Raw genomic sequence first — 26549 nt, forward strand, 5'->3', positions numbered from 1 at the left:
TTTTTTTTTTTTTTTTTTTTTTTTTTTTTTTTTAAATATCCTTTGGTTTCTGGAAAGGGTTGTTTTAATGCTTAAGTATGAGTGCTGGGAGCCAGATCATTACTTGACATATTATTAAGTTTAAAAAGAGTTGAAATTTGTCATCCTTCTAGATGAGTTTGTTGCATGGCTCTTAAAATGCATGCATTTGTATATGACCATTTAAGCAATGGATTAACTATAGTGAAGATCACATCCTGCTCCTCACCTTTAGGTTGCCAGTTTAGTGAAAATAATAAGCTCTAGGAAATATGCTCCTGAGGGAAGGAAGGTGAAGACTTATGTAGTATTGTAGTATTTCTTAACTTTATATTGACACTGATAAGCCTATTAATATTTAGACTTTTTTTTTGTAGTTGTGTGGTAGAAACAATAATTTACTGAGACTTTCTTGAATATGAAATAATTAAACACTGTGACATGAGTTTTGGAGTCTGCAACTGCTGTTAGAACTGGTGAATTGAACAGTTATGATGTGTGTGTGGATTGTTATGAAACTAATTATATTCTGACCCCAGTAGGGCATATGCTGAATATTCTGAACTTCTTTCTTGTTTGTAATATTAATAGAAGTGTATCTTTTTATATATTTTTATGCTGTTGCAGAAGGACCTACCTTATTGGAGAATTCTCAGTTTGATTATGCATTGGCCTAGATAGATAACTCATACAATGTGGGGAGAAAAATCTGTTCTCCTAAAGTGCTAATTAGGCCAAGAGCAGAGTATTKCTGTGTAAGTTGCTGCTCTTGAGATGAAAGTTGGAGCAGAAACATAATCAAGTGTATTCTATTTGCTCTAAATATTTYGTGAAAACTTGAATTTTAAACACTGTGCAAGAGCAGAGGTAACTTTCAGTATCTCACTTCCCCGTTAGGTAATCATTCAAGGCTTTCGCAGCTACAGAGACCAAACCATAGTGGACCCGTTCAGCTCAAAACACAATGTCATTGGTAAGTTCTGATATGGCTAACACCAATTAGTGTTACATGGTTGCATTCAGCCTACAGTCCTTCATGCTTTTTAAATATTCTTGCTGCCTTTCAGTAATGCATTATTGTCTCCACATGAGGCTTCTTTTAAAGTTATCTGCGGCTTGTTGCAAGATAGATTCCAGTTGCAGCAAGGAAATGCTAGGATGCACTTTTACTATGGGAACACTGTGTCCTACTGAGTGAGTGTGGTCAGCACCTTCATGTGCATAGACACCTGTGTAAGAGTTTTTGCTTGGGTTGGGGTAGGGCATTTTGGTTTTGTTTTGCTTGTTTTTGCATGCATGTGGTTGTTTTTGATAAGAAGCACCTTGACTATCCTAAGCTATTACAGAGAAAATTAATGATGATCCTTCTGTCTCACGGTTTGAAGGAATTCATTTCTACATTGTGGGGCCTTAAGTATACAAGAAGTTTAAAAGTGTAGTTTTATATCTACCTAATCTGAATGAATGTTTKTCTTCATCATTCTCATGCCTCTTCTTCTTTTTACTCATGGACATCTACTCCCACCTTTCCTTTTTCATTTAATTGAGTAAGGATACAGCAAACTGCTGACCTAACAGAAAATAGTTTTAACCAAAAAAGATTGGTAGTTGTGAGTTTGCTCTGAGAGTGAAAATACTGTGTATACTACTGGAACAGAATATTCCAATGTTATGTTACTGTAATGGAAGCTAATACTTCTTCCAGAAATAAACTTATGTAAATAGTGAGGGAGTGGAGTTTTGTTTTTACARTTGTGTCCCTTAAAAATAAATAAAAACATGGCATTTCCCAAAGAGAAGTGTAGCATTATTTTAACTATGATACCTTTGTTATTTCTGTATTATTTTAGGAAAAAGTAGAATGTGGAGCAGGGTAAATAACATGACAACATGCTCTCCATGTATGTCGGTTGTAGAAGAGTTATTGACAGAACAGCTTCTGTCGCATTCATGGTCAGCAGTTCAGCAGTTGTTACAGGCAAAGAGCCTGATGTGCTGGRAGATTTTAAGAACAGTAGCTGAGATTGCTTTCACCATTATTGTGACTGGAATATTGCTGTAGTTCGTGAGATACTGTAGTATGTTTGACTGGGGAAAGGATCTTTCTGTCTTGTTTGCAGGCAGTTACTGAGGGATCCATTTGCTGAGCTTGTTCCCTTGAGGTTTATTTGTTTAGCTGTGTTAGTTTGAGTTCTGCTTTTGCATATATTTCTATGCAAACTGTAATGTACATTGCAATGTTAYTTTATTTCAGCTTGCAGTTTTATGCTTTGTATTACTTTTAACTTTCAGTGGGAAGAAATGGATCTGGAAAAAGTAACTTCTTCTATGGTAAGGATGGGATTGATTTACTAGTATTGAGATGCTGCTAATACAGTTGTTTGTTTACCAAAGTTTCTTCCTTTAGTAAAAACACCTTTAGTAGAAAGCCTTGGAAGATTTTTTTTTCTTCAAAGGGCAAAGACTACTAAGAAAAGGAAGCTGATTCTAGGAATCACCAAACTTTCAAGCAGATCGTAGCATTTGCAGTTAAATTGAACATTCTCTTAAGTAAATTCTAAGCCAATGTTTGGGGTGGGGAGGGGTGAGGGCTTCAGTAAAGGAGCAAAGAGGCCAGCCAAGTATGTTAGTGGTCCCTGTGTGATGCTAGTATGTATGAACTTCCAGTTGCTAGTAATAGTATTTTAGTGTCTTTTTTGATGTAGCTCTGTGCAGAGRTGTATTTTATAGAAGGTGTTTTGCCAGCTCGTGATCGTTTGCATGTGCAGAATCACTATAATGCTTAGAGGTGAACTGATAAGACAGCTACAGTGGAAGTTCTTTAAAGAAATTCTAATGTAAAGCAAAATAAATGATCAAGGTAAAGGTGTGCTTTTTTGAAAGTARAAAGTATTAGTATTGTTATAAAGTATTAACAGTAGTGTGAATATGTATGTATTAAAAATGTGCATGTTGAGCTACAGAAACAGCTGACTAGCCTCAAAAATGGAAAGAACAAATCTTGTTTTTGTTGCTATTTTATTACAGCAATTCAGTTTGTCCTCAGTGATGAATTCAGTCATCTTCGTCCAGAGCAGCGCCTGGCTTTGTTGCACGTAAGTGAAGATGTGTAATAACAAGACAAAAGAATAATGAGTTAGACCTTTTGATCTTTTCTACAGCATGGTGAGATTACTGGAATGTGGATATTCTAAGCTGGATATTTTGGAAACATCCTTATCTTTTTCCTGTTTGCCTTTGACAAAAGTTGTTGTAAAATAATATATTATACTGTTGTGGGTATGTGTGCATGTGGATGACTCCACAATTTTCAGAAACACAAATGTACTTACTGAATGTTACAGAGAAGTTATTGAAGTAGATGGAGAGTGTGTTTGTTGGGGAAAGGGAAGATTACTGAAGAGAGAGAAGTCTCTAACCAAAATCCTTTCTTTCCTTAGGAAGGTACAGGTCCTCGTGTTATTTCAGCTTTTGTGGAAATTATTTTTGACAATTCAGACAACAGGTTACCGGTAAGTTGAATACACTCTTCAGAAACAGTAACTTGGGGCTCTGATGTCTTAGTCTTATCATAGAATGCTCAAGGTTGGAAGGGACCTCRGAGGTCATTGAGTCCAACCCCCCTGCACACGCAGGGTCACCTAGAGCRYGTGGCACAGGGCCGCATCCAAGCGGGTTTTAAAGATCTCCGAAGAAGGATTATAAATATGCTCAACACAGTMACTTTGTTTTTGAGTCAGATCTGGTAGAAAGTGCTGTGACATTTCAAATTTGTTATATGTATCTATTGCAAGCAGCTCAATTTATTGGTGTTTGTTTTTGTTTTCTTAAGATTGATAAAGAGGAAGTTTCACTTCGCAGAGTCATTGGAGCAAAAAAAGACCAATATTTCCTAGACAAGAAAATGGTGACGTAGGTACTTCTTTTCCTTACCTGAATGGACTGAGAAATATAACTGTAAAATACTCCAGCCATGCAAAATAATTTTCTCTAATCTGAAACAAAAGTAATTCTCATGAGTGATTGTTAGCAATAATTCAGTTGTATAATGCACAGTACGAGTAGTTTTGACAGTAGACACCAACTTTTGTGTAATAGGCAGCAAACTTTGAATTTATGGATTAATCCATTCATGAACATGCTGTTTAATAGCTTATATGATTTTTTCAGGACTCATTTAAATACAAAGTTTATCAAAATATCAAAATGTAATTGTTTTCTATTGTATTTCTGCCTGTATTTGCCTTTTGTGCTGCAGAGTGCTGCTTAATTTCTTTACCAAGTTACAATTCTGTATGTTTGTTATCTTATGTATATTTAGAATTAGCTGTTAAAAAAAAATCTTCTTTACATTGTGTATGGCAATCATAGTATTAGATATATAATTGTAACTACTGTATTTTTGAAACTGTCACTTGCTGTAAGGTCTTTTCTTAATATATTCAAAATACTACTTTCAGGAAAAATGACGTGATGAATCTGCTTGAAAGTGCTGGATTTTCTCGCAGTAATCCTTAYTATATTGTCAAGCAAGGAAAGGTAAGATTATTTTTCCACAAAGCAAAACAAATCACTATCAAAAGTATTGTTTTTCTTGAATGACAGGTTTTATTTCTGTTGCAGAAGTAAAATAATCTATTAGTTTGAAACAGTTCTTGTAGGTGTTCCTTTGGTACATGGATACATGATCATGTAAATGATCCTGTACTGTAAATTAGTACAGTACTACTGTACTGATACAGTAGTATATGCAGTTGATGTCTGTAATGTTGATATTTGTAAAAGGCTTTTTCTGGCTAATTATGCAATGACATGTTTTGGTATTCATTTAAATATAAAAAGCATTGTTCTACTTTCAGTGCACATACCTAGTTAAGACATAAAAGTAGTYGAAAAGAATTATAGCAGAAGGCTACAAATAGTGTGGAGAAAGAGTGAAAACAACTGGTGTGAAGGCACTGAAAGGAAAGCACAGCAGGGAAAGGGCTCTCAGCATGGCCTGCATCAGTGCTGGATTAGCATGTCTTCATGACTCAGCCTTTTCAAAAGACACTCATATCTGGAAACATAGAGCAGTGATGGCTTTTAATGACCTGCAGGGGTGGGACAGAATGAAGACACTGATAGCAACTGGCCCCCAAAGGTTCTAGAAAGGCCCATTCAAAAAGAGGAATGCAGGTTGCCTGGAGGACTTGGAGACAGCACTGCTGACCCAGAAATACAGTCTCCTAAATGTTTATCAACATAAATATTCCTTTACAGCTGTAAGCTTGTACCTATTTTTTTGTTAATTTTTTTTTAAACTCTCATTTGCAGAATCACTGTTTTGTAGTGGCAGTTAGTGCATGTGACTCCTGTAGCAAGTACAAAATCAAAATACATATACTGCTATGCATACTATACAAATTGCAAAGTTACGTAATTCTAGAAGGATGCAGCAGCTGACCTCATCTTTAATTATATGACTCTTTCAATGCATTAATGGATTCATAGTGCTATGGTGTTAAAGATTTTTCAGCTAGGTGAGCTTAGCATCAGAACTTAAAAGCATGAATTTCTCTGAACATAAATTTGAACTGATAGTTTCTTCAGTCTGCAAAATAGGGTCGTCTTGATTTTCAGCAATAACTGGTAGCATTTGAAGACCAACAAAGTGAATTATAAGTAGAACACTATCTATATGAAAGTTCTTGTCTCATAAAGAGAGCAATATAGTATAAAATAGAAATTGAATCTTCCTGCCAAAACCTCAGTCAAGTAAGCAGGAAGAGTCCCRTCTTTCCTGTTTGTTGTGGTAGCCTGGATATCCAGAGCAGGGTTTTGACATTGTAGCTCTTGAATTTTCAGATCAATCAGATGGCCACAGCTCCTGACTCTCAGAGACTGAAGTTGTTAAGAGAAGTAGCTGGTACCAGAGTGTATGATGAGCGTAAAGAGGAGAGTATTTCACTAATGAAAGAAACAGGTAAGAGCAGTTTAAAGAGTGAACATTTTATGCCACTTTAAATAATGGTTTATGCCTTTTTCAGTAAAACTAATGGCTTGATTTTTATTTATGAGGTATTAAAAATACAGAGTCTGTTATTTCCTCTTTAAATTTAAATATCTTGAAAGGTTTATTAGGTAACTTAATACATCATTTTTGAAATAAAGCATCCCTTTTAGATGAGTAAATAAGATAGCTGGCATGCTATTCTAGACATTCAGTGGAATTATCAGCTGGCATGTTTCTAAAAAAGTGTGTGTGTGTATATTTATACATATATATTTTATGTATATTATATATAAATGTCTAGTAATGTCTACTCGGTAAGTTTTTGTAGTGTCTGTAATTGTGTTTGTGAACCAAAAAAATACGTTTGTTCTGTGTAAGACAACCTAGCCATTATGCTTTTCATACTATGGGGGCTATTTAAAGAAATTCGAGACAGTTCTTTCTGTTAAAAGTCATGGAKCAGTAGTTAATGACTTAGATTTACAGGCTTGAAAACTGTGGGAATATGTTGCAGTGTTTAACGGAAGTTCCATCTCRTCTTTTCTAAAGAGGGCAAGCGGGAGAAGATCAATGAGCTGTTGAAATACATTGAAGAGCGACTGCATACTCTAGAAGAGGAGAAAGAGGAGCTAGCTCAGTACCAGAAATGGGATAAAATGAGGAGAGCATTAGAATACACAATTTATAATCAGGAGCTTAATGAAACTCGTGCTAAGCTTGATGAGGTGAAGTATCTTGTTTACCTACAAAATATAACATGAACTCTTGATCTGCTTTATGTAGAAATTTCCTTGCCTTGCTTGGTAGAATCTTGTCACTATCCTTAGCTAATGTAACACGTCATTTTAGTCCTTTTGAAAATAGAAGTTTGCTAAAGTATGTTCTTGCTGATATAATTAATACTTCCCTACAGCTTTCTGCCAAACGAGAGACAAGTGGAGAGAAATCGAGACAGCTGAGAGATGCACAGCAAGATGCCAGAGATAAAATGGAGGTAAAAATACATAAYAAGGAGTCTTCCAAAAGTGTTCAAAAAATAAAAGGGATATGCACAGTTTAATCGACTGTAATAGTCTTTTCTTGTAGTCAGTTCTGTTTTATATTTCTTTTCTTTCTGTGAATACTTGGTCTAAATCTGAATTTGGACACAGATCTTAGAGTTTAACAAACTTGAATTGAGAAGAGTTCCCATAGTGCGAGCTGAAGCAGTTAACTTCAAAAATATGTTAATTTCTAAATCTCTGCCTTCATCCTCTTTGAAAATATGAAGAAATTATCAGATTTCTTAGTATTACTATGTAATCAAGTTATTTTCAGAAGGCACTGAGCTGTGCATTGGACTGACTAGGGTATACATACAGTGTTTAAAACTTGTTAACATTTGTGTAGGAAATAGAACGGCAAGTTCGAGAACTGAAGACAAAGATTTCGGCAATGAAAGAAGAGAAAGAACAACTCAGTGCTGAAAGACAGGAGCAGATTAAACAGAGAACTAAGTTGGAGCTAAAGGCTAAGGACCTTCAGGATGAATTAGCAGGCAACAGTGAACAAAGGGTAGGTAACAGAGATGAAGTATAAAATGTGATGGATACAAGGTAGCTTGTATTACAGCTTTTCTTTTTAGTAAAGAATAATTCTTTTACAAGAAACTCTTACAACATACTGCAGAATCAAGTAGCTCCTGTTTGTCTTGGTCTTGATTGTTTGACCAATGCTGACCTTCCTTTTCGAGAATATTGTCATCCCATTTTGCTGTCCAGGTGATCRAATACACTGCTGTTATATGTTCAAGCAGGACAGAGTGAGATAAGCAAGTGCCTTGCATTCTTATAATTAAAATACTCTTTAGAAATACATTTTGTTTAATAATATTACAATTCCTGATATTGTCTAACTTTAAATATTTCTTTGCTTTCAGAAAAGACTGTTAAAAGAGAGGCAAAAGCTGCTTGAGAAAATTGAAGAGAAGCAGAAGGAATTAGCAGAAACAGAGCCCAAATTCAACAGTGTAAAAGAAAAAGAAGAGAGAGGAATTGCTAGGTCTGTGCCATTTTACAATGAAAAATCTTTACTTTCTAGAATTATTTGATTCTACCAGCAGAGGGATGTACAGTCAGAATTATACTGCCTGAGAACTCCATAGTTGTATAAACACACAGGTGGCCTACTGAGATCTCCCTTCTCAGTATTAAGGGATTCAAGGGAAAAAATAATGAAWATTCATGGTACTGTTTAAACATGACCAGGTAGTGTCTTTGCTTGTTACGGTAGAGATAAGTGAGGAAGCTTCCTCCAGAATCTTGTTTTTTAAAAAACCTGRAAGACTGTGATGTGGCTAAGGCTAACAAACCACTAGAAGAGATAAAGACTAGGAAAATAAGCCTGTTTGAATTGAGGAGAGAGGAGGAATTCATAAAGGTAACCAAAAAAGGGCCAAGGGATTAGTCTTCCAGGTAGTTTACAACTTACTATTTTGTTACTGCTTGATGCTTAAATTTTAGAGCTTAGCTTAACATTTCCACATTTTCTGGTAATTTCTACAGTGATTATTTATTTATTTATTTATATGAATACCTGCTCTAAGTAAACTCAGAATTCCTGTATGATGTATTTTATGTATTCCCCTTGCTCAAACTAGACTTGCCCAGGCTACACAGGAAAGAACTGACCTYTATGCAAAGCAGGGTCGAGGAAGCCAGTTTACTTCCAAAGAGGAAAGGGATAAGTGGATAAAGAAAGAACTGAAGTCTCTAGATCAAGCCATCAATGACAAGAAGCGACAGATTGCAGCTATACACAAGGATTTGGAGGATACAGAGGCCAATAAGGAGAAGAATTTGGAACAATACAGCGTAAGTTTTCAGATTACTTTTAAGGATGTTTTGGAAGATAAGCTTTTGAAGATAGTTTGTCTAAAATGAGTTTTGTTTGAGGAAGACCATATCACCTATTTAAATGAATAGAAAAGTCTCTTGGGTAGATTCTTTTAAAAATGTATTATTAAAAACATAGGTGCATAAAAACTCCCGTAGAACTGCCTCAGTTTTCTTTTTCTTTTCCCAAAGTTTCCGGGCTGTGTTTCCAGGAAGAGAGACAGACCTGCCTGGCTCCTGTGTCATCCTATTTCTCAATGTTCCACATAGATAACATTTATTTTACAACAGTGATTGCTTTTTCCTTGTTCTTAGTGCAGTTTAGATTGCAAATTGGTGGAAAACTAGGCATTGGTTCTGAATCTTAAAAAGTAATTACAATATTGAATRAAAAGATTTTGAGCTTGGCTGTAGTTCATAGTGTTGTTTTCTTTGTGCTAGAAACTGGACCAGGATCTTAATGAAGTGAAGGCTCGTGTTGAAGAACTGGACAGAAAGTACTATGAAGTGAAAAATAAAAAGGATGAACTACAGAGCGAAAGAAAGTTAGTAATTCATTGAAATATGTCTGAATCTCACTTAAATATGAAGGACCCGAACTGTGTAGTTGTTAACATGGCATGTAGGTATGTCTTTAAATATAGCCATGTATCAACTTCTGCACTTAGTTACCCGTTAGATTAGCAGTCTTGAAGAAAAATCTGTCTTTCAGACTTAATTCGCATATAATATTTTTATTATTATTGTTTTGTAGTTATCTGTGGAGGGAAGAGAATGCAGAACAACAGGCCCTTGCTGCAAAGCGTGAAGACCTAGAAAAGAAACAGCAGCTTCTTAGAGCAGCAACAGGAAAGGTAATGCCTTGGATCGTGTAGAATTCCCTCTAGAAGATTTTCCTCCCATTTTTAAAGGATAGAGTCAGTTTTATTTGAAAGATAGGACGGTTACTTGGTTTGGTTTTAGTTTTAGTGTCACAGTATAAATTGTCTCTTATTGTCATAGTACAAATGGAAAAAAATACCTCTTARCTGTATTCTTCAAATATTTGTAGCTCTTATGTTCCTTGGAGAAAGTGAGGTTTCCCTGCACTTGGGAAAAAAGTGAACTTGGAAAAAATGAAGGCTAACTTACCTAAGTTTTTTTGAATGAATGAAGGCTAACTTACTTAAGTGGTGTGTTTGGTTTTGTTTTGTTTTTTATTGAACTCATCTCATGGTTGCAGTGATTTTTTTTTGTTTGTTTTATTTTAAATAGGCCATTTTAAATGGTATAGACAGCATAAACAAAGTTTTGGAACACTTCCGTCGAAAAGGCATAAACCAGCACGTTCTAAATGGCTACCACGGAATTGTGATGAATAACTTTGAATGTGAACCAGCTTTCTACACTTGTGTTGAAGTTACAGCTGGGAACAGGTAATGGTGTTGCTTATTAAAGCATCAGCGGTAGCCTGCAGTATGTTAGAATTTAATTGCTAGTACAGGTTCCTGTTGAAAATTTTATTGTCTGAATTTTGGGCTCTTACATGCTTGTAAAATTCATGTATGTTATTATTGAATTTTCATAATTCTAGGAATACGGATTATTTAAATACTAATTCTTATTTTTTTCTCAAAGTGAAACTGACAGGTATGATAAGTTAATTCCTGCTGAATAAAGTGGGCAGTGCCTACTGTAGGATCCTTTATCTTAGAATGCCACTATGATATGAATCAACAGGGGTTTTTACTTGCCGCACTGTAAGATACTATGTGTGAAAGAACCTAGACTGCCACTTAAAAGCTGTCTGAGAAATGTTAAGTAGGTAATGAGTGTCTGGGTGTGCAATACRTGTTCCAGAAGGTGGAACTGTTAGGTGGTCTGCTGCTTCCTGCACCAACTTGACTTTTCAAACAAACGTAAATGGCCTTAGACTTGTTGCAGTCATGGAGATAATAKCAGAAAATCGTTTTCCAGGAAGGAAATTTGATGTCTTTGCTGTTCCCGTTTTTTTTCACTTCTTTCAGTATTTMTTCTGTCAGCTCGTATGTGGTTGGTGATAGTTTTGTTGCCTTTGTGTTAAAAATGAGGATCCTGTCAGGCTCCTTTGGCTCATCTCTCCCTGTACTGTCAAGTCTGTGGTTTCATGTTTGCTGTCATGTTTCATGTTTTCTTATTCCTGTCCCCTGTACTACCCCTGTGTAGTATAGATTTTGTCTTGTTTTTTTTGTTTGTTGTTCCTAATGCCTGTAATGCAGCCGATAGGGAGACTGCCCTGATACAGCACAGGAGCTGTGTGTTGCCATTAGCACAGAGTGAGGACAGACATGATGCGTTCTATGCAAACTCGCACAGAAATAGTGATAAAAGCACAGTTTGAAGTGCTCTTCCTCTTCTGTGTGAACAAGGCCTTTTTAAGCACTACGCTTTTTTTTTCCTCTCCATGAAATCCTGTTATGGTTTGGAAACTGCAGTAGTAAACTGCAGTGAAGAACATAGCACAGTTCTTTCTTAGACTCCAAGACTTGATATCGGTCATGAAAAGGATGATTTCTGTGGTCTCTTCCTTTTACATGGAGATTTTTCTTTGTCATGGGTCATTTCATGTTTAGAAACAAGCTATGTGAATAGAGGAGGCTGAGTAGCATATATGGAGAACAGAGGTTTTATGCTGGACTTACAAAGTATGCAAGTATGGGGGAACGGGAGGGAACACTGGCCCTTACAAGCTTATTCTGGGACTGGATGGTACAATGCAAGATTATAGGTTGATTTCATTTGAATGAAAGTGATTTTTTTTTTTAATAGATAATATATATGCAGTAGATAATTGAAATCTTTCATATAAATATAAACAAAGAAATGCTAATTTATAAAAGCATGTTTCCATTGTTTTTCAAAGGTTCAGCAGCACTTAAAACTGAACAGCAATTGCAACACAGCTTTCTACTGATGTTACTTTTATTGTGCCTGCCTGCCTAATGTTTGTTTCTTGGGCTTGTTAATTAGACTGTTTTATCACATTGTGGACTCTGATGAGGTCAGTACAAAGATCCTAATGGAATTCAACAAAATGAACCTTCCAGGGGAAGTTACCTTTCTGCCTCTAAACAAGCTGGATGTTAGAGATACTGCTTACCCCGAGACTAATGTGAGTTAGTGTTCACTTTGAACTGTGCTTTATTCTCTCCCTACATGCAAAACCTCATGTTTTGCATTGTGTCCAGCTTATTGCCTGTCACTTCTTTTTGTGAGTGTGTTGAATGTGGGCTGATGGGCTGACCAAATACTATTTCCAATGTATTGCTTCATAATACTGAGAGTTCTTACTTGACAACATATGCATTCCTATTAGATTTTGCTCCTTCAGCGTTAAGTTTTGTGGTACRTAGGTGATATAGAAAGTAAGAAGATTTTCCTTGTAACTTGACTATTAATCTTTATATGAATTCCCCAAATGCAACTCCTTGAAGTTGCAAGGCATGTACAAGAGCTGAAGCTGAGGCTAGTGTCATATCACAGTTATGGACACCTTCTCAAAAGTTATTTGAAGTCAGTCATATTTTTGAAATCAAAATAAACAGCAATTTTAAAAGTATTTCATGAAAATACCTCCTCTTATTTGAAATGGAGGTCCATATTGACTTTTTACAATAATAACACTAGAATAAATTCTTTAAAAGTTAATAATTAGATAAAATATTTTTGAGGTGAACTTAGGAYAGCTTTTAAACCTGCTTCAGTAGCAATTTAATATTCAGATGGGGTTCTTTTCAACTCCTAGTTGACTTCAATGAGCTTAGTTCAATCTTGCTCTTTTAGGCTTAAATTGCAGAAGTGGTCACCTGACTTCTAAATGGTTTTGTCTCTTATTTAGAGAACGTTTAAGCAGTGTTTCCTTTTGCCTAATTGACAAGCAGCTGTTATTTCCAAAATAYGCAGGAACTGAAGAGTTTGTCATGCTGTTTGTTTATTGATATGCACAGTTCTGGAAGAGGTCTTAGCTCTAAAAGCTTATTGTTTGTGCAGCCAAGTGTTAGTCTTCAGTGAATGAAATCTAAGTGAATTCACAGAGATGTGAATCTGTAACTAAGACTTAGAGAGTAGAAGTTCTTGTTTAAGTTTGAAGGTATATTGTATTTCTACTTTTGCTGGATTTGCGGGGGGAGCCTCTCTTGCATTCTGTGCATTAAATATTAGTTACAAAGCACTTGCCACGTTTGTGTCGATGTGTTGTTCTTACTGAAATCACTGCCTTTTCAGGATGCTATTCCTATGATCAGCAAACTGAGATACAATCCAAGATTTGACAAAGCCTTTAAACACGTTTTTGGAAAAACACTAATTTGTCGTAGCATGGAAGTGTCTACGCAGCTGGCCAGAGCCTTCACGATGGATTGTATTACTCTAGAAGGTAAATACTGCAATTTCATAAACTTAGCRGGGAAAATGAGATTACTGGAGCAAGAAGCTCATCAAGCATAAGCTGTGTTAAAAKAAAAATGTTTAAAATATTGCAATTGACTGAGGTTTTCCTAAAGGATATCCAAGGAGGAGATRATTTGCTTCTGTAAAATTGCTCAGCTTCTCCCCTTTTTCCTGTAATTTTTGTTTGCTTTTTTTACTGGTTAGTGCTAARCACTCTTGTGTTTCCTTCTCCATCTAAATAAATTTCTTCTTGCATACGGTGGCATTTCAGAACAGAACAAGATGAGCTACCCAGTGCTGAAAGATGATGATAGCAGTCTTAAAATGAAATAGGCCTTTATATGGAATATCCCAATAAACATTTCATTTGTTACAAAACAGTGTATATAGTAGTTACTACAAACATAAATGCGGTTCTGGAAACTGATAAAGCATTTTTGTAGAGCAGTTGAAATGCTAGGGTTATTCTGCAAGCTGTGTCATAGAAATTACTCAGGAGAGTGCAGTGCGCAATTTATCTTGTCATTTTCTTATGTTATTAGGTGATCAAGTGAGTCACCGTGGTGCTTTGACGGGTGGTTATTATGACACACGGAAGTCTCGTCTTGAATTGCAAAAAGATGTTAGAAAAGCAGAAGAAGAACTTGGTGAACTCGAAGCAAAACTCAATGAAAACTTACGCAGAAACATTGAAAATATCCTTTTGTTACGCTCTGGAAGGATTGTGATGACAGCTTTTGTTTTGCAATGAGAAACAATAGACTAAGATTTTTTTCTTAATGCTACAAATTAGCTCTGGCACTTGTTTTGACTGTTGCCTGTGCAACTCTGTTATGCATAGTATTGTATCAATTATAATAGCAAACGAGCTGATAAAATAGAAACRGATAAAAAAATTAGCCATATGAAAATTCTCCATATGCAGATTGGGCAGTTCTTCTGACTGCCATGCTGTAAAAACAGCAAAATGAAACTTCCAGGGCTTGTTGGTGTTGGTATGGCGCTCGAGTTGTTTCCATTGACACTCTTTCTCCTGTACAACAGCTTGTTTAGTACTACAACAGCAACTGAATGTGACTGTCTATGAAACTCTGGTATGGGGCTTTGTGAGGAGGGAGTAAAAATTGGAATTGCCAGTTACTGTCTTCAAAAATGTAGAGAGAATTTTCCTTAGCCCAGAGCATGGATTAATAATGAGATTGACCAGCTGATGAACCAAATGCAGCAAATCGAGACACAGCAGAGGAAGTTCAAAGCCTCTCGAGACAGTATTTTGTCAGAGATGAAAATGCTGAAAGAGAAGAGGCAGCAGTCTGAAAAGACATTTATGCCTAAGGTATGATTATGATATTGGAAACTGTTACACTGCTTTTATGTTACTGTTATCCTTGTCATTCATGACCACCTTGCATTCTTCTCTTCATAACATTCTGTGAAAAGATTGTCATAAATATGTACTGTCGTGGAAGCATGTGGGAGGAATGACCAAGAGGGAAGTCTCCCATTTGAAAAACAAGTATTTTATTTCTCCTGGACTTTCGATCAGAATTTTTGTATGGTTACCTTGCCCATTTAGAAGGTTACATGCAAGCTACTAGCTGTTTCTTAAGATTGCATTAGTTAATTATTTGATGACGATTCAGATAGTTGTCCAAGTGGTCATCTCTGTGGGTTGGGATTTTTATTGAAGTTGCTACACTAAATGCATGTGTTTAAGTAGAAAAGTGAAATCTGTATAAAAATGGAGAGAGGTTTGAGGAATGATCCTGTTTAACCTGTTCCGTAGCAACGCAGCTTGCAGAGTTTGGAGGCGAGTTTACATGCCATGGAATCAACCAGAGAATCGTTAAAAGCAGAGCTGGGAACAGACTTGTTGTCCCAGCTCAGTCTTGAAGATCAGAAACGTGTGGATGCTCTTAACGATGAAATCCGGCAGCTACAGCAAGTAAGAACCCTATGCTGTGTGTTAAACATAGTAGCCACCTTTTTGGTGTCTTAAAACTTTGTGTTATGTGAAAAGATGTATTTTGTGATTCAACAAGTGTTTGGGTAGTAGTCAGGCGTGTATGGAACTTTCTCATCTACAAAATGTATTTTTGTATGTTTTTCTCAAATGCTGGTACGTTACTAGCTGTATTGCTTGAAAATTAGAGCTATTCTATCTAGGACTCATGGTTTGACCTTTATGCTTGGATTTTTTTCAACAATAAATACAAATAGCTGTGATGTGGAATGAGCGATGCATTAGAAGGAGAAATAAAATATTCTGAGTGTGCTGTTCATGAAAAACTTGTGCGCCCCTGACACCCCTGTTATTGGAGAAATACTACCTAAATACTTAATATTCTCTTAAAGACTCTTAATAATAATTAAAATATTTAAAATTCTGTATCGCTGATTTTGTGACACTAGGTGGCTGCAGAGTTATTTACTATTTCTATGCTAAAATTAAGAATAGCAGTGTTAGCAGTCAGATGATATTTCTGTACACAGAATTCTGTGAAGAGATGGCCCCCGCTTTACGCTTTTTAGCAATTTTTATGTTTTTTAATCTTTTCAGGAAAACAGGCAGCTTTTGAATGAGAGAATTAAACTGGAGGGCATCATCACAAGAGTTGAAACATATCTCAATGAGAATTTGAGAAAACGCTTAGACCAAGTGGAACAAGTAAGAGTTTTTATCTTAGACTTTTTTTTTCCTTGTGTTTACTCTTGATAAATATGCATTTACTACTGTGTATATTACAACTTAAAATGCTTAGATAATAATCTGCTTTTGTTTTTCTTGAAGCTGGCTTAAATGTTTCACTTGTATATCAGTGTAGTATCTTAAAATGTGAGAGTGAGTAAAACCATACAATATCTATATGGAAGACTGTTAAATTTGACAGATTTCTGTAAAGACTTAACTATAAAATTTCAGTAAAACATTTTGATAGTCACGTGTCGGCATCAGGAATAGCAGAAGACAACTTGGTAGCCTGCTTTATACTTCTTTTCCTTTCCAAGCTGACACTTGATGCTCATTTTGTCCCTCAGGAACTGAATGAGCTGCGAGAGACAGAAGGCGGAACAGTCCTTACTGCCACGACGTCAGAACTCGAGGCCATCAACAAGCGAGTGAAAGACACCCTGGCACGATCCGATGGTTGGTAATGCCTCTTCTGACAAAACTGCCCCTTGTTTGAGAGTTCACATATACCGTGTTTTGCTCTAGAAAATGGAGCATAATATGACAAGCAATCAGTAATATGCAGTCATCTAATACAAGTAATATACAGTAGTTCTACACTACGTAAGAGGTTCTTGGAACTTATTCCAGAAAATAAATAATGCAGAATCTTGTACAAGTCAAACAAATGAAGGATGTCCATGACTGCACATGCATGATTATCCCAGCAAATACGTATGTGTAATAAGAGAATTCCTTCTTCAGGGAAGAAACAACTTTTGGAAGCAACTTTGGTACTGGCATGGTCATGTATAGTAGTTCTTGAATTTTGCCSATCTTCGCTATCTAATACTAAGTTGCTGTGAAACAGGAAATGGCATCTGTATGAATAACCTTATTTTTTTCCTCTCTCCCTGTTTTTCTCTACAATTTAACATCACCTTACCCTTTTTTTTTGATCTTTCTTTAGTTATATACTTAGAGCAAAATTGAAAAATGGATATTTCAGCCTTTCTATCTTAGATGAATCTGAAAGTTAAGATTATGTATTCATCTATATATATCCAGAGAGAATGTTTTAAGATAGTTGACTAGATAACTCCTGGTTTTATGGAAGCTTGCAAACTAACTGCTTTGTGGTTTGCTCTTTTCTTCCTGTCAATATCTCAGATCTGGATAATTCTATTGACAAAACAGAGGCAGGAATTAAAGAGCTTCAAAAAAGCATGGAACGCTGGAAGAACATGGAAAAAGAACATATGGATGCCATTAACCATGACACAAAAGAACTTGAAAAAATGACCAACAGGCAAGGCATGCTCCTCAAGAAAAAAGAGGAATGCATGAAGAAAATCAGAGAGCTGGGTTCACTTCCACAGGAGGCCTTTGAAAAATACCAGACTTTAAGTTTAAAGCAGGTAATAAAAGTGTGTTTAGTTTCATGCTATAACAATATGAAGTGTTTAATGTGGGTGTATATATGAGATCACWTACACATCTCGATTGTCAAACGTGGCTAGAACTGAAACTCACGTTATATTAATATTTTACCCTATGCAGCTATTTCGTAAACTGGAGCAGTGTAATACAGAACTGAAGAAATACAGTCATGTGAATAAAAAAGCTTTAGATCAGTTTGTGAACTTCTCGGAACAGAAGGAAAAACTGATAAAAAGACAAGAGGAGCTGGACAGGGGCTACAAGTCCATCATGGAGCTGATGAATGTACTTGAGCTGAGGAAGTAYGAAGCTATTCAGCTGACTTTCAAACAGGTAACACTGACAACAGTTATGAAGAGCCTGGAGTTGCTGCATATTTTCGTGTTGCAATATGTAGCTGCTGCAGGGGAGAAGAGGAGATGAGTAGAGATGTTGCATAGTAATAGAAAACTATCTGTAACTGAGGCTTTATTTCTTTGAATAGTGTTAAGTAAGGTAGCTTTTTAGTTAATTGATTACTTAGGTTGTGTGGGCATTCTGATTTCTGTGTCAACTTTAGAATACTTTTTTTGTTGAATTTCCTCTGTATTATAGACGGCCCTTCCTGGGGAAAGTTTGATAACAAACTCTGCTCCCAAGTCCGCTCACCAACTTAAGTGAAAGGCATTGCTGCTGATAGCAAAGAAACAGTCGTACGATGATGTAGAAAGTACTTTCCTAGAGGTTGTTTGCAACTTTTAACCTCATCATAAATTTACTGAAATCATACTTTATTTGCTACTATTCTACATTTTCGTTGTTTTCTTTGTGAAACATCTTGTGCTGTCAAAGAAGTTGGTTCARATGTTTAGAGCAGTACCTGTGTGTGAGATCTTTCCAGTTTGTACTTGAGCACGAATGCAGGTTTCTGAATAAAATCACACCGCACAAATACGTAAAAGCAGTACTTGTTTCTGTTTTATTTAATAATTTAGAAATAACTGGAGCTGCTACTTGCTTGTCTTTTTATCTAAAGGTGTCGAAAAAYTTCAGTGAAGTTTTCCAGAAATTAGTTCCTGGTGGCAAAGCCACCCTAGTGATGAAGAAAGGAGATGTGGAAGGCAGCCAGTCGCAGGATGAAGGTGAAGGCAGCACTGAGAGTGAAAGGGGATCTGGCTCACAGAGCAGTGTGCCGTCTGTAGACCAGTTCACTGGAGTTGGCATAAGGGTAAAAAGAAGTATTTTTATTTCAATACACTCTCAGTAGTCTTTCAGATTAAATATATTGCTAAAACAGTAAAAAATCAAGTTTGAATTTTGGTTTGCTGTTTGCTTATTGTGCTGATTGTGCTGTCAGTACAATAGCAAATAATGGGTGGTCATCTAACTRCTGCTATCTTCTTAGGTGTCGTTCACAGGAAAACAGGGTGAAATGAGAGAAATGCAGCAACTTTCGGGGGGGCAGAAGTCGTTAGTGGCCTTAGCACTGATATTTGCTATCCAGAAATGTGATCCGGCTCCGTTCTACCTGTTCGATGAAATCGACCAAGCCCTTGATGCCCAGCACAGAAAGGCTGTTTCAGGTAGCTGCCTGCTCTAATTTTACAAGCAAAAAATTATGTGATTGAAGGTGATGGTCTGTCTTGTAATGCCTGCTGATGTTTCAGTAGCCTTTCGTTGTAGAGACCCCTGTTTAAATAAAGGCCCCATGCGTATGCCAGAAGAAARCTCTTTTATTTTCTGAAGATTTCTGTGAGCTCAGTTTTCAGTAGAAGCTTTATCTTAACATACAGTGTTTAAAAGATCTTCTCAGTACTTTTCAATGTAATAGAAATATTGCTGTGGTTGAAATGTGGCTTAGTTAAGAGCCAACTCTTACTGCATTTGGTTGGAGATGTGCATAGCTTATTTTCCATCATTAAAACATAAGACTGATTTGTCAAGTGTTTGGATTTGTTAGGGTTAATACTGGAACTAAGATGTAAAACCTGATTTAAAAAAAAAAAAGCTAGACCCATTCTTGATTTGTTTTGTACTTACTAGTGAGCAAAACCTTTTTTAAACAAGGAATAGCAGAATATTTTGGCTGTCCTAGATTTGTCCTCTTGTGTAGAAAAGTCGACATCAATAGGAAATTCTTATGTTCTTCTCTTCCAGATATGATCATGGAACTAGCTGAACATGCTCAATTTATTACAACAACTTTTAGGCCTGAACTGCTTGAGTCAGCTGACAAGTTCTATGGTGTAAAATTCAGAAACAAGGTAAATAAGTTTTACTTYTGGCTTTTACTGAAAACTATACCAAGCTGTGAATTTGAGACTGGATTTTCCATTTCCTTAGAGTTGCAAGGGAGCCCTGACTTATTTTAGTGGTGGTTCTGTGGTTATTTCAGAATCTGGTATAGAATTTCTCCCTTTTCTGAAGGAGAATTAAAGGATCTAAATCTGTCCCTTGTCATTTGCTTTAAGTGGAAAACAGACGTTCGTTATAGACCCCTTGAATCTTAATGGGAACTTTTGGGAATAAGGTTTATTTTGTGAAGATGGTTCTAACCATTCCATCCTCTTTGTTCCACCAGGTCAGTCATATCGATGTGATCACAGCAGAAATGGCCAAAGACTTTGTAGAAGATGACACCACACATGGTTAAGCAGAACTGTACTGACAGCTTGTTTGAGGATGTGTATAGTGTGCTGTTTTTGCCAGGGAACTGTAAATTTAAAATCACAAATCCTTAGTCCTTGTTTAAAATAGTTTTTGAACATACATTTTAACCAAAACCTCAGAAGGTTTAGTTTCAGAGGAGCCCGAGTGCTTGTTTTGTCTCTGTTGCAGTATTTTATAAGATGATTGTTAATGTTACCTTTATACAGTACCTGTAGTTTGAGAGTTTTATCTCCCTCCCTCAAATCTTTTGTAAAGTGTCCTGTTGCTGTTTTAAAGCTTTTCAAAAAGTGCTAGCTATTCCTTCCTAATTATAATTTTATCACTTATAAACTCACATTTTTTTTAATAGCTTCAATAAAAATGATTGGTTTTATCGCTGTAATTTCTTTTTGATTTCGCTGCCTTTCTTTAGAGGATTTCTCTTGAGATGGAGTAAATGTATTGGTCGTTTTGGAGCTAACTTCAGTATGAGATGATTATTGGTTCAAGCCCTACTTCTTTCTTTTTACATATTGTCAATGGCTGTCAAAATTGGATGGGGTTTAGGCACACCAGTCACATGCCAGCTATGGCTCAGCAGAAAATAATTCCAAACTTGTACTTAGACAAATTTACAGTATTCTGGTTATTGAATTGAAAAGAAAAATGTGCAAATGTGAAGATTCGTATTGAGACAACTTCCCCTTCCCTGTTGGCCTGGACTTTTCAAGGACAGTGTAATAATTTCTTATGTTTTTTCAGCCTGGAGAACCAGCAGAGTTTAGGGCAGCTMTCAGTCACCAAAGTAGGAATCATTTCCTGATGCCAAGCTGGACCTAGGACAAAGTGATGGTGTTTCCTGTGTTGTTTTATGAGGCTTTAAAGCTTTTTCCAGCCTTTTATTTCATGACTCAGATATCAAAGCAATTGTAAAAGCCAAAACAAAATCATCTGGTGTTGCAAACAGTAGCCCTAGATCAGACTTCTGTCATTCCATACTCCACTGAAAAGATTATCTRCTGGCATAAACTTACTTCCAAAAGCCATTTCTTAATTTATTTTAAGAGATACATTCCTCTTTCTCTATCTTTCTATCCTTCCATGTAATATAGCCTTAGTTTTCTTGACCTAAAACAGTACGGTGAGATACTTGTGTACTGCATTTACTCTCTAGGCCATTTCCCTGGAAAAAAAAAGGAGAATAAAGCTGTCCAGGTTTTCATCTGCTGCTTAAGCACCTTCGCTCCCCGCTGAGAGCAGTAGTTGGTGCAAAGGAGGACGTGAACGTGTGAGTCTCCTGAGCCAGGAACTGAGTACAGGTAATTGCAGGGAAAGGTAGGATAAGGGGAGAAGACTGAAGTTGGTAACAGGGGCAGCTTGCCCAGGGAGATACAATCATATAGGAAACGAATCTTACTGCTATGAATCTTACAGGCCACGAGGAGAAGAGGGCGTCATAGTTGATGTCATGCAGAATTGGCTGTAATCAAAACTTCCAGTTCTGTCCACCCACCCATCCTTTCCCAAATAAATAAATAAATGCATTTTAGCATTTACGCTTTGAATTTGAGAACCCTGAAGCCTTTGAAACATGTCCTCTGCGCACAGAGAGCTTTAACTGGGTTATGCCTTCAGGCTGGCTAGGAAAACCAAGCATCCTGGAGTTACTCACAGGTGGAATTAGTGAATTTCAGGTCCCAAGAATCTAGTTAAACTTGGCAGCTGATGAAATAAGTTGATACCTAAGGCTATTGATTTCATGCTGTTTGATCTGTTGTATCTAACTAAATGTGTAAATGTCCATAGGATGTGACCATCCCAATCAGACCTTCACTGTGGTAATAGCAGGTTGCCCTTGATTATGTGGTTAAGCAGTGATTATGTGGTTAAGCAGTGGTTAGTGTGAACTTCAGAAGAGATGCACAGTCCACAGGCTATGACACTTTTAACTTGATTTGTTAAAAGTGTCTTGATGTACTTCATTTGATCAAACTGTAGCTCTAATGAGGAAGCTGTAGATATCTTTTGAGCAAAATCATTTTTTCCTGTGGTGGTAATCATACTGAGGCCTTAGATGTAACTAATAAAATGGTATCTTCATCTATGCCAGAGAATTTGCTGTGAGATAGCRCTGGCAATTCTGAGTCTGTTATAAAGTACAGTAGAAAAAATGGGCAATGATTCTAGTTGGTGAAATCAGCTGAATCCTGGGTTACTAAACAGAATAAGAATAGTAAAACTCTTACCTATTATTTTCAAGCTACCTGCTAAAGCCTGAGTCTTGGAAGCAGTTTTTGTACAAAACTGGAGGGCTGCATGAAGGCCTCCAGAGGTCTGAGCATCGCAGTGGTGCTGCAGGTGAGATGGGCTCATGCCCTGTGTGTCGCCGRGCTTGTTGGCGTGTGTAACTCCCAGGTTTAGGAGTTGAAGGTCGTCTCAATTGGGAATTTAAGGTGAGTTGTTAAAATGCACAGCAGTTCACCGGAAAGGAAATGACAGAACAGCTGCATGGAAGTAGTAAAGCCAAATGTGGAGTTGTGGTATGTGCTGCTTTAAGAGAAGATCTGGACTAAAAGAGGAGGAGCTGCCTGTCCCACTGTCCCAGTGACACAAAGGGCATTTCCCAGGCTGGTTTTCATCATGACAATGTCGGGAGTTGCCCAAGAAAACACAGATTTTATTCTTGTCAGTCACTACTCATCCACTTTACTGTGTGAATACATATAGTTTTATGACACAGTCATTGCAAAATGCAGCTAAGAGGACATGATTCTAAGCTATGTGAATTTGTCATATTAATGATGTTTCATACTTGATCCACTCAAGTTTGCAGTTCAGCAGTTTCCTGTCTGCCAATGTAGTTAATTCTTGCTGGGGTTTGAGAGGTTTGAACCTTAACCCTTTGGTTAGGGGTTAATCTGTGTCCTTGACTTTCYTCAAACAGGTCCAGTTCTTCTCACTGTAAAATTTAAGGGTATCCTAGATGGAGCAGAAATCCTGAGTATTCAATGGCACATGAACATGTGGTGCCCGGCAGCTTCTGGTAGGTTCAGAAAACAAGGGAAAGACAGAGCTTGTTGTTTTGGGTGAGTAGCAGAAGGTTCTGATGCATATAATGGGAGAGAGATGGTAACTGCAGTTATGATCAAAAGGAAGGAATTTGGGGAAAATGCCTTTTTTGACTATTATAATTCTCAAGCACAACTGCYATTGCCTGGTTGTGCAGACTGTGGTGGGGGAGGCAGCCACATACAGCCACTGGTAGCGTAATCCAGCAAGGCCAATGTGGCTGAGCAACTGTTTTCATGGCTCTCARTCTGTGGAATTTCATCTTTAACTGAATAGCTCATCATTGATGATTCATTTTTAACAACTGTGCTTCAAATATTTTATAAGAATTTACTGCCTTTGGGTTTCGCTTCACTGTATTTAATTTAGTGTCTTAGGTGTCATAAGGAGTAGTTGGTAGTTTAAGACAGCAGATGGAGCTAGACTGGGCTAAATAGGAATTGGGTTTTTTTCTTTTTTAAATTAAGATTAGTATCTGAATTACAGCTTTTTGCAAGATTTTTTGCAAGGCATTCCAAGCTCCAGGGATTTTCGTTGGTTATGAGGATCCTTAACAAATACAGAAATATGCAATAGATGGTTACACATGGGCAAGAATGCAGAAAAATGAGTGGAAAGATGATGCACCCTCTTATCACTGGAAAAAAAAGACTGAAAAACGGTCTAAAATGGTCTAGTTGGATAGAACTGTGGCATTTTGAAGAAATATATGAATGAAGTTATGTAAGAATAATTTTAAAATTGCCCTTCTCGCCTCCCCCCCCCCMCACACACACACACAATACACAATTCATATAAACTCAAACCTGAAACGCTACCACAGAGTATAAACATCTGCTTCCTTTATGAGAAATAACTAGTAATTCTTTCCCCTAACCTTCTTGACTGGATAATCCTGCCTTTGCAGCTGGATGTGTGGGGCCGGGAGCGGGTGATGCCCGAGGCAGGACAGAGCCCGGGGGGGATGGAGCCGCCCTGTTCCCGTCCTGCTCCTGGCTCCAAGGTGGGGAGCGCATTGTCCTCCATGCTCCCGRCAGCTGCGGGATCCCCTGGCTGCTCCCAACCGAGCCTGTTTATCCCTCGTCCCCCAGGAGCAGCAGCGGGAACCGCTCTGGAGCACCAGGTTGTGCGAGATAGCAGCCCTCACCTGGGGGAAATGTCCCTCTTTTATTGCCTCTGCTAGGTTCCCGCTGGTTTTACAAGCTGAGAGGCCTCAGATATTGTTTCAAAATATTATCCTAGCGAAAGGCAACCTTAGGCCTTGGTGCGGTCTTTATTTGCAGCATCCGTTTTCATTCCTCACTGGTCAAAATGGATGCTTTTACAATAGTCTAAGGTAGAAATATTTCCAATAGTAGTTTTTTTAATATAAATTTATTTGTCTAGGGATGCTGCTTTTTTTCTTTTTAATTTGTAAAAAGCAAACAAGTGCACTATGGGCTTATTTTAGGCAGGGGCACTTCCCACCTCTGCCCTGGCCTGTTGTCTTGTTTCTCCCTACCCCATTGAGCTCACATGCAGAAASAGACAGTTAGGCTGAGATCCTTAGTTCAGTTGCTCTGTCCTTTTATTCCTTTCCTGTTTTCTCTCTGCGATGCCTTTCTGTATGACCACGAGAGGGCCTCTCCCGCAGCGCACATTCACCTTGCTCCGAGTTCAGCCACTTAATTTTATTTTTTCCCCTCCCCACTCATTCTCTMCCAGGCGTTTCTTATTAATGCGACAACACTGACTCGCACTAAAAATCAACATGCAGCAGCCCTTGCATTCCTCTGCTGCTGGTTTATGAGCTAAGTGTTAACTGCATTCAAATGGATTCCTTTCAGCCACGGAGGGTTTATAATCGTGCTGAGCCAGCATCGGTTTTCAGTGCTACTGAATCAGCAGCCGCCTCATGTTGCCTTTTACTTTGGGAGAATCGTGCTCTTTTTCTCAGATGCTCCCAGATTTCTACTTGCAAAGGGAAAGAGCTGTTCAGATTTACTTATCAGTCATGTCTTGCATTTGCGTTTGCTCCTCTGGGTGGAAACATTAGGATGGAAAAGGCCGTGCATGAGAACTGGAGAATTTGCATGTCATTTTCCACTCTTCTAGARATATGATTTAAATAAGAATCTGCGTGTAGAATCCGCTCCTGCAACCGGGCCCTAGAGGAGATGAGCAAGATGCTTGCTGGGTTAGGAGGTTCCCTGTGAATACTGTGCATTGGATAGGGGGCATTTCAGGTAGTATGCACGGTATCTAATCACTTCTGACCTCACCAAATACTAGCAGCTGCTTCTAGAGCTCGGTGTTCAGTGGAAATCATTGTCCCTCCATCAGAACTTAAGCCTTATGCTTAAACTTGAGGTAAAGATATATCCATGACTTTCCGTATTCAGATCACCCGAGAACAAAGATGTCTACGCAGGCAGCTGCACGCAGCCCTTGCTGCAGTAGCGTTGCTTGCCCAACAAAGATGCTTAGACTGAAGCTCGTGAAGCTGCTGGGTCACTGGAGCAAGGAGTGAAGAAGGGGAGAGCTTTTCTCTCATCCTGTTCTCCCTTCTTCCCCTTCTCCCTCTTCTTCAACAGACTGAGGCAATCTCTGGATGAAAAGCTGTCCTTGGAAAGTGTGTTCCTGTGAGAAGAGCGCTCAGCACGGGGTATTTTTGAARGGTCTGTCTCCTCAGTGTTTTTGAGTTACCTCGTTAAGGGGCTGGGGTTGGTGTTTGGAATGTGCCGCAGGGCGAGGGGAAGGGTGGATGGATGGAGCTGCCGAGGAGGTTCCCAGCACAGCAGGGCCCTGGGCTCTCCTTGGCCGCCTGCGAGTCTAGGGAGCCTCTCTGGGGCAGCCCGTGGGGCTCTGGGGTGACACTAGGTGTTGTGCTGGTTCCCCAAAATACCGGCCGCTCCGCAGAGCAGCCCAGAATCAGGAACTCGGAGAGTCACAGGTAAGAGTTTGATTCTCAGGAGCATTTGCCTTTTAAGTTTGCTCGTAAGAAAGCCTCCCTATCCTTGACGGATCAGACAAGGTCACCTGGCAACAGGCACCATGGCTGCTCAGTGAGTTGCCTTTTCAGATCGACGGCACAGGAATCTGCAGCATTATCCATGCCATGTGGGCCTGAAGAATCCAGGAATGGGGCCCTGGGATGCAGGTGTGAGTTGATGCACTGGCTCATTGTGGAGGCTGATAGTTAATCGCTGTTGTGCCCTTGCTGACCTCTGTGGAAAGACAGCTAAGGACTCCAACCAATTCCCCTGGTGCTTGTGCTGTGACCTTCAGCAATTCAAGGGCTGCTGTTGTCTTTTTCCGTGGGGAACTTCATCCACGCTTGCGATGCCCCTTGGAGCACTCAGCCTGTGCAACAAGCAGCGTTAGTGATGCTGCTGCTCTTGCTCTCTGTGAGTATCCAGGTACCAAAACGTGTAAGGCAGGATCTAGGATGCTTCTTTATGCCTTTTGT

At 38.0% G+C, this 26549-nt stretch overlaps 1 protein-coding gene across 1 annotated transcript in view; it reads left to right on the top strand.

The window, feature by feature from the left end:
* Positions 1-20393, top strand: part of SMC3 (structural maintenance of chromosomes 3) — a 22768-nt gene extending 2375 nt beyond the window's left edge. The window contains exons 2-29 of the mRNA XM_026050552.1: positions 916-991; positions 2311-2349; positions 3046-3113; positions 3459-3530; positions 3851-3930; positions 4479-4557; positions 5866-5983; positions 6563-6738; positions 6927-7007; positions 7403-7567; positions 7932-8053; positions 8652-8865; positions 9328-9431; positions 9641-9740; positions 10141-10301; positions 11875-12016; positions 13129-13279; positions 13836-13988; positions 14478-14629; positions 15080-15238; positions 15854-15961; positions 16333-16441; positions 17135-17382; positions 17525-17737; positions 18420-18611; positions 18789-18966; positions 19541-19647; positions 19965-20393. Coding sequence (XP_025906337.1) covers positions 916-991; positions 2311-2349; positions 3046-3113; positions 3459-3530; positions 3851-3930; positions 4479-4557; positions 5866-5983; positions 6563-6738; positions 6927-7007; positions 7403-7567; positions 7932-8053; positions 8652-8865; positions 9328-9431; positions 9641-9740; positions 10141-10301; positions 11875-12016; positions 13129-13279; positions 13836-13988; positions 14478-14629; positions 15080-15238; positions 15854-15961; positions 16333-16441; positions 17135-17382; positions 17525-17737; positions 18420-18611; positions 18789-18966; positions 19541-19647; positions 19965-20036 — 3639 coding nt within the window. The 3' untranslated portion in view covers positions 20037-20393. The remainder of the gene's footprint in view (positions 1-915; positions 992-2310; positions 2350-3045; positions 3114-3458; positions 3531-3850; positions 3931-4478; positions 4558-5865; positions 5984-6562; positions 6739-6926; positions 7008-7402; positions 7568-7931; positions 8054-8651; positions 8866-9327; positions 9432-9640; positions 9741-10140; positions 10302-11874; positions 12017-13128; positions 13280-13835; positions 13989-14477; positions 14630-15079; positions 15239-15853; positions 15962-16332; positions 16442-17134; positions 17383-17524; positions 17738-18419; positions 18612-18788; positions 18967-19540; positions 19648-19964) is intronic.
* Positions 20394-26549: the final 6156 nt, after the last annotated feature.

The sequence above is a fragment of the Nothoprocta perdicaria genome, unplaced genomic scaffold, assembly GCF_003342845.1.
Source record: "Nothoprocta perdicaria isolate Ctin4 unplaced genomic scaffold, notPer1 scaffold_7, whole genome shotgun sequence".
Taxonomy (NCBI): domain Eukaryota; kingdom Metazoa; phylum Chordata; class Aves; order Tinamiformes; family Tinamidae; genus Nothoprocta; species Nothoprocta perdicaria.